This window comes from Petaurus breviceps, unplaced genomic scaffold (genome assembly GCF_028583685.1).
Source record: "Petaurus breviceps papuanus isolate PSGF00001 unplaced genomic scaffold, PetGlider_PUasm1.0 76, whole genome shotgun sequence".
NCBI classification, from domain to species: Eukaryota; Metazoa; Chordata; class Mammalia; order Diprotodontia; family Petauridae; genus Petaurus; species Petaurus breviceps.
The window spans coordinates 43,369,701-43,385,616 of NW_027186473.1; the positions used below are offsets into that span (position 1 = coordinate 43,369,701).

Consider the following 15,916-nt stretch of genomic DNA (forward strand, 5'->3'; position numbering starts at 1 on the left):
TGTCCTCCTGTCTTCTCCATGAAATCACTCCTCTCAGGGCAGCTAAGTGTCACAGTGAATATGGGATTCAAACCCAGATCTTAAAACTCCACTTACATCACTGCCTTATGACTATGCTAAGACTCTAGCATAGGGTTAAGATTAATAAATACGGGGCAGCTAGGTGGCACAGTAAATAGAGCACCAACCCTGGAGTCAGGAGGACCTGAGTTCAAATCTGACCTCATACACTTAACACTTACTAGCCATATGACCTTGGGCAAGTCACTTAACCCCAATTGCCGTGCCTTCCCCCCTCCAAAAAGCAAAATACAAAAACCACTCCCCTGCTTACAATCTCCCCCTTCTCTTTCTAATCTTCAAACATTCCCAAGGTACTAGCTCCTTCCTTTTTCAGCTCTTAGCTGCATTTGGCATTGTTGATCTGTTGGTCACTGTCTCTTCTCCTGGATAATTTAATCTTTTTAGGTTTTTGTGACATTCTTCTCTCCTGGTTCTCCTATTTGTCTGAGTCTCTTTGATTCAGTCATTATCCATAGCCATCTTTTTCTCTCTTGATGAGCTCATCAGCTTTAATGGGCTCCTTCCTTCCTTCCTTCCCTCCCCCTATCTTGTCCAGGTTGAAAGGCCAGGAACTATTCATAGGTTTGGTCCCACTACTGATTGGCAGTGGAATGTGACCTGCTCTATTTCCATTATAGGCGTTTACTCCTCCTTAGACTACTTGGTGGCCCTGTGCTCTTCAGAATTCACTGCAAACCTTAAAATGCTATATAAATATTAGATCTTATTATTATTATACTACATGTCTCCCCCATAGAATACATGTGCTTTAGGAGGTGAGATTGTTTTGTTTTGTTTTTATAAAAATCCTGGAATATAGTAAGTACTTAATAAATGTCTTCTGACTGATTGATGCATTCCGCCTTTCAGATAAATTGACCAACTTATTTTTCCTAGAATTCAGCATTCCATTTCCATCCTCTGTGCAGACATTCCCATATGCCTAGAATGCCCTATCTCCTCATTCTCACCTCTCTGTACTTCAGATCTCATCTTACATGCTACCTATTATAGGAAAATGTTAATGATCTTCCTAGTTGTTATTGCTTTCTCCCTCCTTAGGATTACCTTGTATTTATTTATATGTATATATTTATATTATATATGCCTTTTATATGTAAGCACCCAGCAGGAAACTGGAAAGGATTGGTTTTCATTTCTGTCTCATAATATACCTGGTGGCTTAAAGGAAACTACAGGAACTGTTCTTCCCTTTCCTACTTAACCCTTGCTTAGCAGATCTGACAACATTCTAACCACTGAAGACTTGTCATCTGATCCAAGTAGGAGGACAACAACCCATATATAAAAAGTATTAATTGCCATTCTTTCTGTAGTGGCAAAAAATTGGAAATTGAAGGGATGTTCATTAATTGAGGAATGACTGAACAAGTTATGGCATATGAATATTACAGAATACTGTGATGTTGTAAGAAATGTTGATGGAGATGGTTTCACAGAAATCTGGTAGACTTGTATGAACTGATCCAAAGTGAGGTGGGCAGAACCAAGAAAACAATGACAACCATATTGTAAAGATTATCAACTCTAAAAGATAATCTAAAAGATAAGATTAAACTCTAAAAGATCTAAAAGACCAACCAAAATTCCAAAGGACTAATGATAAAATAGATTATCCACCTCCAGGTGTAGAGCTAATAAAATCAGAAACAAATTGAAGTATACTTTCTTTTCTTTTCCTTTACTTTCATCTCTTCTTTTCCATTCTCTCTCAATCTCAATCTCTCTCTCTGTCTCTCAGTGTCTTCTCTCTGTCTGAATCCCTCTCTCTTCCCCCCCCCCTTACTTCCTTATGGCCATGGCTAATATGGTAATTTGCTTTGTATGACAATACATATTTGTAATGGGTTTATTTTTACATGCCATCTCATTAAGTGAGGGACAGGGAAAAGAGAGAGAGAATTTGGAACAGAAAATAAAGTAAAACTGAATTTTTAAAAAAGCAGAAAAAGGACTGGTTATCTGAGAACTAGGATAGACTGGGAGAAAGAAGGAGAGAAAGAAATAATTGGATGAGTTATAACTACCCCTAAGAGGCAGAGTGGAGTTAGGTCAGGGAGCTGCCTTTAAAATAGAGTGTAGCAACTGGAAGGTCTGATACACATGAGAAGCAAAGAGAGTTGCTCCTGCGGGCTTTGTGGCAAGGGGCATCTTGGGGAGGGATAGGAGGAGAGTGCTAGAAGAAGCAGAATGGAATGATGCCAAGATACACCGAGAAAGAGGACAAATGGGGAGCTATATAATCTGGAAGTTCATCTAGGTTCCGATAGGACAACATCGAGTTTCAGATGTGCATTGGAAAGTCCTGGTCTCAACATTCCCCTGAAGCCCAAGGCTACGGTGGGACGTGATCAGGGGAAGTTACCATTGCCATCCTGCCAGGAAAGAGCAATCAGTTTCCTGAATTCTGCCTCCCTAATACAGAAACAATCGGGTTTGATATTCATGCAGATGGAAGACTACTGAGTTTGAAAATCAAAATTCTGCAGAGAGAGAGAGGAGGGGAAAAAAGAAAAACCTTTTCTGTAACAAACCTTCAAGTTCTGTGGCAGGAACTGTTCTTTCTGAAGTGGTACATTTGATCTTATTCAAGGCATTCAACAACTCCAGAGATCTTTTTTTATTTTCTTCTTGTAAAAATAACAGTCTTTCCTGAAACTTCAAAATCTGGTTTTTATAAGTTTTGGCATCATTTCCTGCAAAAAAGAAAAGTGGAGATTTTTCTCTCCTCTGAAACAACAAAAACAATGAAAAATCCAAATTATATTCTCAACTCCATATCTAACAGTAAAATTAGATTCTGCATCTTTGTTTTTATCTCCTCTTCAACACTTCCTTTACTACCTGTAACCCAATTTCTGCACTCTAAAATTCTGCATTTCACCATTCTACTAAAACTGACTCACCCACAGTCACCTTTACTCTCAATTCTTATGTTTCAGTTACATCTGATACAGCTCACTATGCCCCTGACTTTTGAAACATTCTCCACCCTTAGCTCCAAAATAATATTGTGTTCTCTTCATTCCCCCCACTATCTCTGATTGATTCTACCTTTTAAGCTTGGACATTTTTTTCAAGGTTTAACACTTCTACTCTTCTCAATCTACACTCATACTCTCTTGGATCTCAATCATTCTCATGTTGTTACTTACATCTACACCTGGCTTTTCACCCTTGTTCCAGTACCATATTTCTAACTCCTTAGAAGGCATTTCTACATAAATGTCCCTATGACACCTGAAACTATTGCTAGGTCAAAATCTTCACTACAAAAATTATACTCCAGGGACAGCTAGGTGACGCAGTGAATATAACACCAGCCCTGGAGTCAGGAGGACTTGAATTCAAATCTGGCCTCAGAAATTGACACACTTATTAACTGTGTGTCACTTTGGGCAACTTTGTGTAACTTTCGGCAAGTCACTTAACCCCAACTGCCCTCCAAAAAAAAGCAAAAAAAAATTATACTCCTTTCCCAACATCTCCATTAATGTCAATAATGATAATCATCCTCCAAGATCCCTAGAATTATATCTTGATGTTAGTTTTTATTCCTCCTTTATTCAGACTATCTATCACATATCTGAAGTACTTCAGAAGAAGCTGGTGGAACAGTGGATGGAGTGCTGGTCCTTAAGTCAGAAAGACTTGAGTTCAAACCCAGCCTCAGACACTTACTAGCTGTGTGACCCTGGACAAGTTTGCCTCAATTTCCTCAGCTATAAACTAGAAATAATAATAGCACCTACCTTCTAGAGTTGTTGTAAGGATCAAATGACATAATATTTGGAAAGCACATAGCACAGTGACTGGCACATAATAGGTACTATAAAATTTTTATTCCCTTCTCCTTTTCCATTAGTCTCCTCCTACATGGTCTCCCTGCCTACAGTTTCTCCATCCAAGATATAACTCCTAATCTCTCCTTCATACATTTCAGAGAATCTTCCTTAAACTTTCTTTTATCATGACCTTTCTAAGCTTTGGTTTCCATAAAAACAATGACCACAATACCATAAACAAAAAGAATATTAAACTATTAGGACTGTGTCCTGATTAATTGCAATACTACCCTTAGTCCAACAGAAAATAGAGGGCAAAACAGCTCCCTCCTGTCCGTAGAAAGGTAGAGAACTATAGGTTTAGAATGTTGTAGATATGGTTTTGCCACTTGGGTTTTGTTCAAATATTTTTAACAGAGGATTAAATGAGAGATGTTTTTTGGGAAACAAGGATGATCTAAAAAGTATAAATACAAGTTAATTGGGAAAAATGAGGTTCCCATAGATGACTTCTAAGATCTTGTCTAGTTCACATTCTGTGACTGTCCTTTGCCTACTCAAAAATCCTCATTGACTCCTCACTTCCAGTCTTTTATTTATGATTTCATTTATTCTGAATTTAAGAAATAAAAAAGAATTTCCATAACATAGTAGAATAGGGAAAAAAAGATGATTGTATATGAAATTGCAAATCTATTGTTAGAAACACAAACACAAATATTTGATAACCAAAATTTGGGTATCAAAAGAAATTTATTGAGGAGAAGTTCAGAGGAACTAAACACACCTGGCCAGAAGTCCACCCTTCTTTTAGGAAGGAAGAACAAAGAATACAAAAGTGAGGAAAGCTTTATACCATTATTATTTTATTTATAAATATACCATTTATACCATTAGTACAGCACAGACACTCCCTTCAGAGGATGGACTGGTTCATTCTCTTCAGCATTTCAATTTTCCCCATACTCCCACTATATCTTTCTCCTAGATATGTACAAGCATGAACCCCTCCCTTCGTCATGCATCTTATGTTCTGCTAATAAGGCTCTAATTCTATGCAGGACAAGTCAGATAATATACATGAGATTTATTAAGCAAGCCCAGGAGTAATTCTGGAATACTCAGTCATTGACCTCTCACTAGTTTAAAGCAGATCAGTTCTTTTTTTTTTTTAACTTTTTATTTATTTATTTTTTAATTTAATTTGTTTACAGGATTCAATTCCACAATTCCTTGAGTTTCACATTTTGTCCTCCTCCCTGCCCTCCCCCCCATAGTGGCATATAGTCAAGTGTAGGATATGTAAATACTTTCACATTATACATTAGCCAGGTTATAAGGACAGATTGTACCAGCTGGAATGAAAAATGGTAAAGAGGACATAAAACCAAATAAGGGAAAGAAAAAGATCAGGTATTTTGCTTCCACCTGGATATAAACTTAGTTCTTTCTAGTTCTTTCTCTGGATGCACATATTTCTCTCCATCATGAGTCTTTTGGGATTGACCTATATCACTGTATTGCAGAGAAGAGTCCAGTCTATCAAAGTTGGTCATCACACATACGTTGTGTCTGTAATTGTGTACAAATTTCTACTCTTCTCACTCAGCATCAGTTTGTATAAACCTCTCCAGGTAAATATGAAGACCGTCAAGCAGTTCATTTCTTATCCTGGACTGTAGGTCTCCCAAGGCCACACTGTCTGCTTTCTGATTGGTCGGGTCTACCTGCTGTCTGCTAACTCCTTTTATCTTACTTTAGTAATGTCTAGCAATTCTATGGAAACTTAACTCCCTACTATTTCTCACAATTTATTATCAGTAATTTTTACTTCAGTAATTTTTAATAGCTCTGTGGAAATTTAACTCTTTGCTGTCTCTCACATCTAATTATATACAACTTGCTATTCCTTTTAAAGGAAATAATAAAGTCACATGACTTTTCCTCTTTTTTTTCTTCCCCCCCTCACCTCCCCACCCTAGAGATTGTTACTATTAGACACAAATATGTGTGTATGTGTACGTGTGTATTATGTAAAACATCATTCAGTACATAATTCTACTTATCACTTCTTTCTCTGGATGCAGATACCATCTTCCTTCATATGTCCTTTATAGATAATTTGGGTATTTATGATCGCTCAAAATTTTTCTTCAAATAATATTGCCATTACATTATACAACCTTCTCATGGTTTTGCTCATTTTGCTCTTCATTATTTCATGCAAGCTTATGCATGTTTTTCTAAGATCAAGCTCATCATTTCTTATAACACAGTACTATTCCATCACAGTAATACACCACAAATTTTTTCCAGTCATTCCTCAATTGATGGGCATGCCTAGTTTCCAGTTCTTTGCCACCACAAAGAAAACTACTATAAGTATTTTTGATCATACAGGGTTTTTTTCCTCCTTTTTCCCTAATCATCTTAAGAAAAAAACCTAGTAATGGTATTAGTGGATCAAAGGGCATAGGCAGTTTAATAACTCGACACTGTTCCAGATTGCTTTACAAAATGGTTGGTTTAGTTCACAGTTCCACCAATGGTGAATTAGTGTCCCATTTTTTTCACATCCCTTCCAACATCTGTCATTTTCCCCTTCAATTATTTTAGCCAATCTGATGGGGGTAAAATGATATCAAGGTTATTTTAATTTGCATTTCTCTAGTCAATGATTTAGAACATTTTTTCATATGTCTATAAATTGTTTTCATTTCATCAGAAAAGTGCCTGTTCATATCCTTTGATCATTTATCAACTAGAGAATGACTCATATTCTTACAGATTTGACAATGTTATTTACATATTTTTCTTTTAAAATCTAAATTCCTCAGTCGGGCAACCTATTCTCCACAAACTTCCTTCTGCCTATGCTCTGAAAACAAACTCTCTACTCACATTGAGTTATTCCATTTTCTGTTCCAATCCTTCCCAACCCTAAAACAATAAGGAAAACAATTCAGTAAACCCTACTTTTATAACTTATGCCATTTCCTACATCTAAAATGAACCCTCCCCCTACCACACACATGTTCTTTAAGAAAACCTAATTCAAAATTCTCTACCCTGAAGATCTCTGATCAAATTCATTCATACCTTTACTTTATTACAAATTTCCTCAGCATTTCTATACTTCATCTATTTTCTATTGTTTTTTGTTGTTAATTTATTTAAAATCATTTCTTTTGAATTGTTTCATGGCACCTTTATTACACTCCTCTACAGTAAAATCTATGTTTGCCATTTGACTTAAATCAACAAAAACCATGAGACTTTAGCATAGGTAAAGGTAAAGGTAAAGGTAGCTCTTTAGGTAAAGAGCTGTGGATTTCTCAAATCAGGCTATTTATGTTGGCCAAGTGTCAAAGTTTCCTCCAAAATACTTTTTCTTCTTCCTTTATCAAAACCTTTTAAGTGAATACAAACATTCTAAACCGGCTCTGCAGTACACACACAGCTCTTGTTACCTTTTCTATATGATCTGCCTCTAAGACTGGAGATTTTTAACCTGTGCTACATGAACTTGGATGGGGGAAAAAATTACATCTTTATTTCAACCTAACTGGTTTCCTTTATAGTACTATTTTGTAGTATTTTATTGCATACATTTAAAAATCATTATTCTTAGAAGGCTTAACCAAGCAGACAAAAGAGTCCAGGACACAAAAAGGTGAAGGACCTTCTTTTCTAAGGTTTTTGCAAGCTAAGATTATTTCAGATGCTGCATTGAATGAACTGTATTTTAAAAAACTTTCGTCTACTCATCAAATCTGCTGCCATAAAAAGTGGACAACTAGCTTATGATCTTTTTGAATGAATTCTCTCCAATCCTTTCAACATCTACCAAAGGGTGGATGTATGATATGTTGCAGGCTATTTAAAGCAAACCCAGAAAATTGAGAAAAGGCCATGGAGGGAGACAGCTAAAGTGACCAAAAAGATGAATTTCATTAGTATAGACTAGGACTCCAAAGGAATTTTGTTTAATCTCACCTATTCATGACTGGTGTATACAAAGGGCCCTTAATTCTACTTACAAATTATAGACTGATATATATATAAGAGACCCTATAAGAGGGTCTAAGTTGTTCAGTAAAAAAACACACAGCCCCAAACTTTCATAGTCCATCCAGACCTGGCCTGTTAACAGTATAGCACCTAAATATACAGGTGGCTTTATTTCACCCTAGTCAGGACAAAGCAGGGAGATGGTGTGACACAATATAAATGTCTTGTATTCTTCTTGTATGAGTCCAGCAAATAGCAACAAATATTAAAACAAAATAACAAAAATCAACAAAAAAGATTTATATTCCTTGAAATCCTAGAATTGACATAAAGTGCTTAATAAATGTGAATTGAACTGAGAAAAGGAAGCTATTGGACAATTCTGGTAAAAAAAAATTACAGTGCAATTTTCTAGGGTGATGGGCTTATGTACCATATTTCCCCAGAAGGCGTCAAGAAGAAGCCTGCCAACAAGAGGAGCAGGAGCCTAAGGGAGCTGGGGCTAAACTCTGTCCCTGATAACAAACAGGTAAAGCCTAGACCAGGTGAAACAAGGAGCCAGAAACTAAAACAAAAGCTTCCACAGAAATGAGAAGGGCATAATGCAGGAATCTTTTAGTCGGCACTCTCCCATCTTTTCAACATGGTTAAGAACAACAAAATACTACAAGAGACAAATGAAGCAATATAGCAATACAACAAATAACTAGAAACAGAGAGGTATGGCACACATCCCCAACTGTGCTCTCTGATTGCGGCAAGCCTTCTCCTGCATTCCATAGTTCTAATTATTGCTTAGCTACTCAAGGTTTATCATCAAGCCTCATGCAGTGACCATTCCAAAACTTTTATTCTCTTCCTCTAGTTCCCAAGTATTGCCTCGATTACAGGAGATAACTCAGTCTACTCCTTTGCTGAGAAGAATGATCTCCATTAGCTCACAACTCCAAATCACCAGCTTTCTCATAATGACTCATTCTTTCCTCTGTCCTTCTGGTCTTTGATACTGCATGATAGCAATAAATGATCTTGACTACCATATGTTTCCTTGTTTTATATCTAATTTAATACTCTACTGTCATATCTTTCACAGAATCTATATGATTTTGACACATAGATGGGAGGCACCTTGCTGGAGATGCTTTTAAGTTAGCAGTACTTTTTACAAATAAAAACAATATGCTAAAAGATACAGAGAATACGGTTATTTACTTTGCATATTACTTGTGACCCTTTTAAAGTATGACTGTAAAGATGCAGGTCCTTGGGGGGGGGGGGGGGGGGGGGGGGGGGGGGGGGGGGGCGAAGCCAATATGGTGGCATAGAAGCAGGAAAACTCCCTGTCCTGCCCCCATAATCACCTCAAATACCTATAAAAAAATGACTCTAAACAAACTTTAGGGCTACAGAACCCACAAAGTGACAGAGAGAATCAAATCTCCTGTTGAAGACAGCCCAGCAGGCAGACAGGAAGGGTTCATTGCAGCCCACTGGGAGCAGAGCATAGCCCTGAGTGAGCCCAAAGTTTTAGCATCAGGAGAGTAGATCACCAGCAACTGTGCCGGTTTCCAGAATTATCAACCCATAAATGCCAAAGACAAAGTAAGCGGATAGTAGACTTTGGGAACAGGGAGTCCACGACTGTGGACTGGACTATACCCCCTGGAGGGATAAGGAGCTGAGATGCAGTGGCCGCAACCGCATGACTGCTTCAGAACTCCTGGCCTGCAGATTGTAGGGGGACCAAACAACCAGTCTGAGGGGTAATTGCTCTTGCTTTAACCTGCTTGGATCTGGATTACTGTCTAGGGTGGAGATCTTGGGCTGGGTGACCAGTGAGCCAGAGCTTGTGGGGGGCTACAGAGAGGGCAGCCAACTAATAGCTCAGGCAGCTGCAAAAACCCCAGCCATATGGGACAAAGCTCTCCTCTCTGGAAGCAGAGTTCTACTGTGGCAAAAAGCTCAAAAGTCAAGTAATTGAGTGGCAACATGAGCAAGCAAAGGAAGTAAAGCAAGCACAGCAATCCAACTTTGGATTTTTTTTGGGGGGGACAAAAAGGATCAAAGCATAGAACAGGAGGAAGACAGCGAAGTCAGAACTCCTGCACCAAAAGCTTCCAAAAAAAAAAATAGGAACTAGTTACAGACCACAGGAGTTTAAGAAGGATTTTGAAAACCAAATAAGAGAAGTGGAGGAAAAATTGGGAAGAGAAATGAGAAGAATGCAAGAAAATCATGAAAAGAGAGTCAACAACCTGACTGAAGAAAATAACATCTTAAAAATAGACTAACTCAAATGGCAAAAGAGGCTCAAAAAGCCAATGAGTAGAAGAATGCCTTAAGAAGCTGAATTTGCCCGATCAAAAAAGAATCTCAAAAGCTCACTGAAGAGAATAATTCCTTCAGAATTAGATTGGGACAAATGGAAGCTAGTGACTTCATGAGAAATCAAGATATTATTAAACAGATTCAAACAAGTGAAAAAATAGAAGGCAATGTGAAATATCTCATTGGAAAAACCACTGATCTGGAAAATAGATCCAGGAGAGATAATTTAAAAATTATTGGACTACCTGAAATCCATGATCAGAAAAAGAAACTAGAAATCATCCTTCAAGAAATTCTCAAGGAAAATTGCCCTGATGTTTTAGAACCAGAGGGCAAAATAGAGGTTGAAAGAATTCACCAAGCACCTCTTGAAAAAGATCCCCAAAAGAAAACTCCTAGGAGTATTATAGCCAGGTTCCAGAATTCACAGATCAAGGAGAAAATATTACAAGCAGCCAGGAAGAAACAATTTGAATACTGTGGAAACACAATCAGGATAATACAGGATCTGGCAGCTTCTGGGGAACAAAGGGCTTGGAATATGATATTCTGGAGGTCAAAGGAGCTAGGATTAAAACCAAGAATCACCTACCTAGCAAAAATGAGTATCATGTTTCAGGGGAAAATATTGCCATTCAATGAAATAAGGGACTTTCAAGCATTCTTGATGAAAAAAAAAAACAGTTGAATAGAAAATTTGACATTCAGATACAAAAAGCAAGAGAAGCATGAGAAGATAAACAGAAAAGAAATTATAAGGAACTTATCGAAGTTGAACTGCTTATATTCCTACATGGAAAAACAATAATTGTAACTTATGAAACTTTTCTCAGTATAAGAATAGTTGAAGGGAATATAAATATACATTTATGTATATACATGTGTATGTATATATGTATACATACATATATATGTCTATATAAGAGGGTATATGGGTGTATGAATACATGTGAGTGTGTATATATGTGTACAGGTATACATAAATAGAGGGCACAGGACCAATTGAATAGGAAGGAATGATACTTAAAAGGTAAAATTGAGAGGTGAGAGAGGAATAATGAGAGGAGCTGGGGAGAGACAAAATGGGGTAAATTATCTCATATAGAAGAGGAAAGGGAAAACTTACAATGGAGGGGAAGAACAGGAAGGCAAAAGGGAATAGGTCAACCTTACTCTCATTGAATTTGGCTTAGGGAGGGAATGACATACACACTAAATAGAGCATCTCACCCTACAGGAGAGAAGGGGGGAAAGGGATGAGAGTAGAGATGATGGAAGGGAGGGCAGGTTGGAGGGGAGGGAAGTTAGAAGCACACATTTTTTAAAAGGGATAGGGTAAAAGTAGAGAATAGAACAAGTGGAGGGCAGGATAGGATGGAGGGAAATATAGTCAGTCTTTCACAATATATCCACTATGGAAATGTTTTGCCTAGCTACACGTGTACAACCTATACTGAATTGCCTATCTTCCCAGAAAGGGTGGGTGATGAGGGAGGAAAGGAAAGAATCTGGAATTGAAAATTTTAAAATAAAATATTTAAAATATATATTATTATTATTTTTACATGCAACTGGGAAATAAGATATACAGGCACTGGGGTAAAGAGATCCATTTTGCCCTACTGGAAAGTTGGAGGGGGAATGGGGGAGGATATAGGAGAGAGCAGATTGGGGGAGGGGGTATACAGTGGGATTGCTGTTTTGGGGTGGTGGGTAGGGAAAAGATGGGGAGAAAATTTGTAACTCAAAATCTTGTGGATATAAATAATGTAAACTAAAAATAAACATAAAATTTAGTTTAAAAAATAATAAAAGAAAAAAAAAGAAAGAAAAAAAGATGCAGGTCCTTGTAGATAAATATCATTTGTATACTCACTGGAGTACTCACTGAAAGGACATAGGGAAAGAACTTTGCAAACATCAAAAATATGACAGAAACAAGAGTCACTGCTGTGACTACAGGGCTACTAGCAGCTTTATAAAGCTACAAAATTCACTATTAATGTAATTGAGTATCTTTTTCACAAAAAATGATCATATGCTGAGACATAAGAGGCATCCTGGAACAGGATGGTCTGTTTACAATGGAATCAAGATCTGGGCCTCAGGTTTTGATTTTTTGAAACATCTTGGCTCAGTGATCCTGCTCAAATCACTTAATCTCTCAGTGCCCCAGGTAAGTCTCTAAGACTAGAGGCTGCAAGAGTAATTGTGTATCTGCACTGGTGTAAGTAGTTTTCAGACCAGGAAGTCTCTACATCAATAAAAGTATAGCTTGCAACTAGATTTTTAAAAAATACTGGGATACACAAAGGATCTTAAAATTTTAATCTTAAGAGAAAAATTGCAGGGGGGAATACAACATATGCATAGATAAGCTAAAGAAGGGAATGGAAGGATGGAAAGAGAACTAACAACTTGGAGAGTTCATTTTGATCAGAAGGCTTGAGTCCCAAAGGCAGGTTTATAATAGGCAAGAGTGAATGCTAGGAATGGGTGGCAGTCTGAAAGAAGCCATCAGATTGAGAGATGAGTTGCTGAGTTCAGGTTAACAGCTAGAGCAAGAGTTCTTATTTTGAGCTCCATGAACAAGGATGGGGGGAAAATACATCTTTATTTCAGGATAATTGGTTTCCTTTGTAATCCTGGGTACTTTATTTTATGCATTAAAAACTTCCTTCTGAGCAGGGGTCCAAATGGTTTCCCAGGCTGCTAAAGGGGTCCATGACACAAAAGTTAGGAACCACTGAGATAGAAGGTAGAGGGTGTCAAGAGGTGTAATGTGAAATAAGTCCAAAAATAGATCCTGGAACCAGATCCCCAAGGGCTTTAAAAGCTAGGCAGGGGATACAGATTTTATTCTATAGGCAATATAGAAGCTACTGAAGATTTTTGAGTAGGGAAATGAAATGGTTAGTTGTGCCTTAGGAAGATTATTTTGAGAGCTATGTTAAAGATAAACTGATGAAAGGAAAACTGGAAACAGAGACTGATTAGGACGCTATTAATACAGCTGTCCATGTAACATCTGATGAGCAACTGGAATATGGTAGGAGGGAATCCAGATCTAACACTTCAGTGGCTCCCCATTGCCTCAGAGATAAAATACAAGCTTCTCTGTGTATCATTCAAAGTCCTTCAGAATATGACTATGGCCTGCCCTCTTGCAAGCTGACTCCACAGTACTCCCCTCCCTCACCCCCAATGTTCCATCTCCGCTCCCCCCTTCTCATAACTGCTTCTGGGATACCCTTCAAGGCTCAGCGCAGACCAGCTCCTTCAAGAGGCTGATGTTCCCACTTGCTTTCTTTTTTTGGGGGGGAGGGCAATTAGGGTTAAGTGACTTGCCCAAGGTCACACAGCTAGTTTTTCTGTTAAGTGTCTGAGGCCAGATTTGAACTCAGGTCCTCCTGACTCCAGGGCTGGTGCTCTATTCACTTTGCCACCTAGCCGCCCCTGATGTTCCCACTTGCTAGTGCCACTCCCAAGTCATTTTTTATTTTGCAAGTATCCCATATTTGTTTATCCATGAAGATGCTTCCTATTCCTGGTAGAATGTGTAATCTCTGAATACAAGGTCTGTTTCACTTTTGTCTTTGTATCCCCAGCACCCAGTATAGCTTTGGCACACAGCAGGTGTTTAATTTGTTCATTGACTGATAACACAATACTGTGCTTACAGAATACTATTTGAGGCTGTTTAGAAATTTCTGAAGTTTCAGGTTAATCAAGGGGTCCCTGCACTGCCAGGGTTCCCCAGGCAATTGCTTAATGTTCCACGAGAAAATAAATCCTGTGTTCAGAATTTAGATATGGATGATGCAACAAACTTGGGCCTCCACAGCTCAGCTCTAGTCCCAAAGGCTTAATCTGGCAAACACAGGAGAGAAAATTTTCTCAAGAGCTGGCTGTGCTTGGTTCAGTGACTAAGCAACAGCATCAAAACTGGAGAGGCTCAAAATTCTAATTGAGGGGATGGTTCAATTTCCCAGACAATCTTATTCAAGTCATTTAACTTGCTGAGTATTCCCATTTGTAAAAAGGGAATGCCAACTACAAACTCACAGGTTTATTTTGAAAGAGGAGAGTGATTTGAAACCACCTTACAAAGATGATGTACAAATCAAATACTGGAAGGTAATGAAAACTGGGGGGCTAAGGGGTCAATGAAACAGTCAAGAAGTGCAGATGGAAAAATAAGCAGTGGTTCACGTTCAGGGGGAGAAAACTGTCATGGCTCCTCTCTTCAAGTAAGACTCCAGAGGAAGCTTTAGGAATTAAGAACTAATGGGGCTAACTTCTGTTAGCTATGACCCTAGACAAGCTACTCACCTTCTCTTGGCCTCAGTTTCTCTATTTGCAAAATGAGGAGAATATAACAGCACTTACCTCACAGGGTTGTAAGAATCAAATGAGATAATACATGAAGAAAAGTGCTTTGCAAGCCTTAAAGTGCTGTAAGTGCTACTTATTATTATCATCATATAGCTATGATAGATGGTTTGATATGATTCCATAGGGGTAGTGATTATAGCTCTGATGGTCGTCCCCAGAGCTGTGAACTGCAGACTGTAAGCTTACTTGCTTAATCACTAGAATACTTCTACCCTTGTTTTTCCTTGTTATGGTGACCAAGTCCAGTTTGGTACAGGTGACTCCATTACATGGGAAGCACCTCAGCTATTTTTGTTGCCCATCCATCCCTTGTCATCCCTCTATTGCCCAACATGGGGAGATGACCACAAGCGCTTGACTAATGAGTGACCCTGGTTGCCAGACTACAGCCTGCCCTTCTATTGGCCCATGTATGTTTTGACATCTGTTTACTGCTCATGGGCTTGGTAGGACCTCCAGAAAGGTCAAGATAGGTTAAAGTCTGCTCACTAGCTTGTTTGTCAATCAATGGGATTCTGTATTTCGCATAGATCCCCTTAGATGGCCAAGGGTAAGATTCTGTATTTTTGGTCTACTTCACCTGGATTGTTCAGGTATCAAGCAGGCCCTGGAGGAAGAGAGAAAGATCATGGGGAAGATCTGAGGTCCACTTCATTAGATGGGACCATGGACCCTTTAATAAAGTGCCATTGACTCAGAGCTCTGCCTCAGTGGCTTTTCTTACAGATTGGACAATTTAAAAAATCACCACACAGCTAAGCAAATGTAGCTTGTTAGAAGAAAACCAAACCAATTTTTATAAGGGAAAATTCCAAACCCAACTAATCTACTGAAGAGAGAAACATTAACAAGGAAATAGTAGCCTTTATCTACTGGCACCTATTCCACAACCAAACCTATTTGTAAAATAAAACCCTAAGGATGGGGAAGAATATTGTGTATTGAGGTTCTTAATGTTTTTTGGGGGGGATGATGAGCCCCTTCCAGAGCATAGTGAAGCATACAGACCCTATCTCAGAATAATTGTTAAATGTATAAAGTTCAAAGTATTATATAGAAAATCAATTATATTAAAACACAGTTATCAAATTTTTTCATTTTAATTTGATAACTTTTTTTTTTAGGTTCACAAGTCCTAGGTGAGGAACTTAAGGAAGAGAGAGCTGGCTTAAAAACAAAACTGAAGAAGCAAGAAGGTAGGTGGGGCAGAAGCAGCAACTGAAGGCCCTGTCCCATTCAGGTTAGCTAGCTCTTCCTTAGAAGTATAGAAAATGAATGTCCTTATGATTTAACTAGTTCACAGGATTAAGACT

At 38.2% G+C, this 15,916-nt stretch overlaps 1 protein-coding gene across 2 annotated transcripts in view; it reads right to left on the minus strand.

Annotated features, from left to right (window-relative positions):
* Positions 1–15,916, minus strand: part of MGAT4D (MGAT4 family member D) — a 129,730-nt gene that overhangs the window by 91,115 nt on the left and 22,699 nt on the right. The window contains exon 2 of one of the 2 annotated variants that reach the window (XM_069105412.1): positions 2,619–2,780. The exons of the other annotated variant lie outside the window; for it this stretch is intronic. Coding sequence (XP_068961513.1) covers positions 2,619–2,780 — 162 coding nt within the window. The remainder of the gene's footprint in view (positions 1–2,618; positions 2,781–15,916) is intronic. 2 annotated transcript variants of the gene reach the window in all.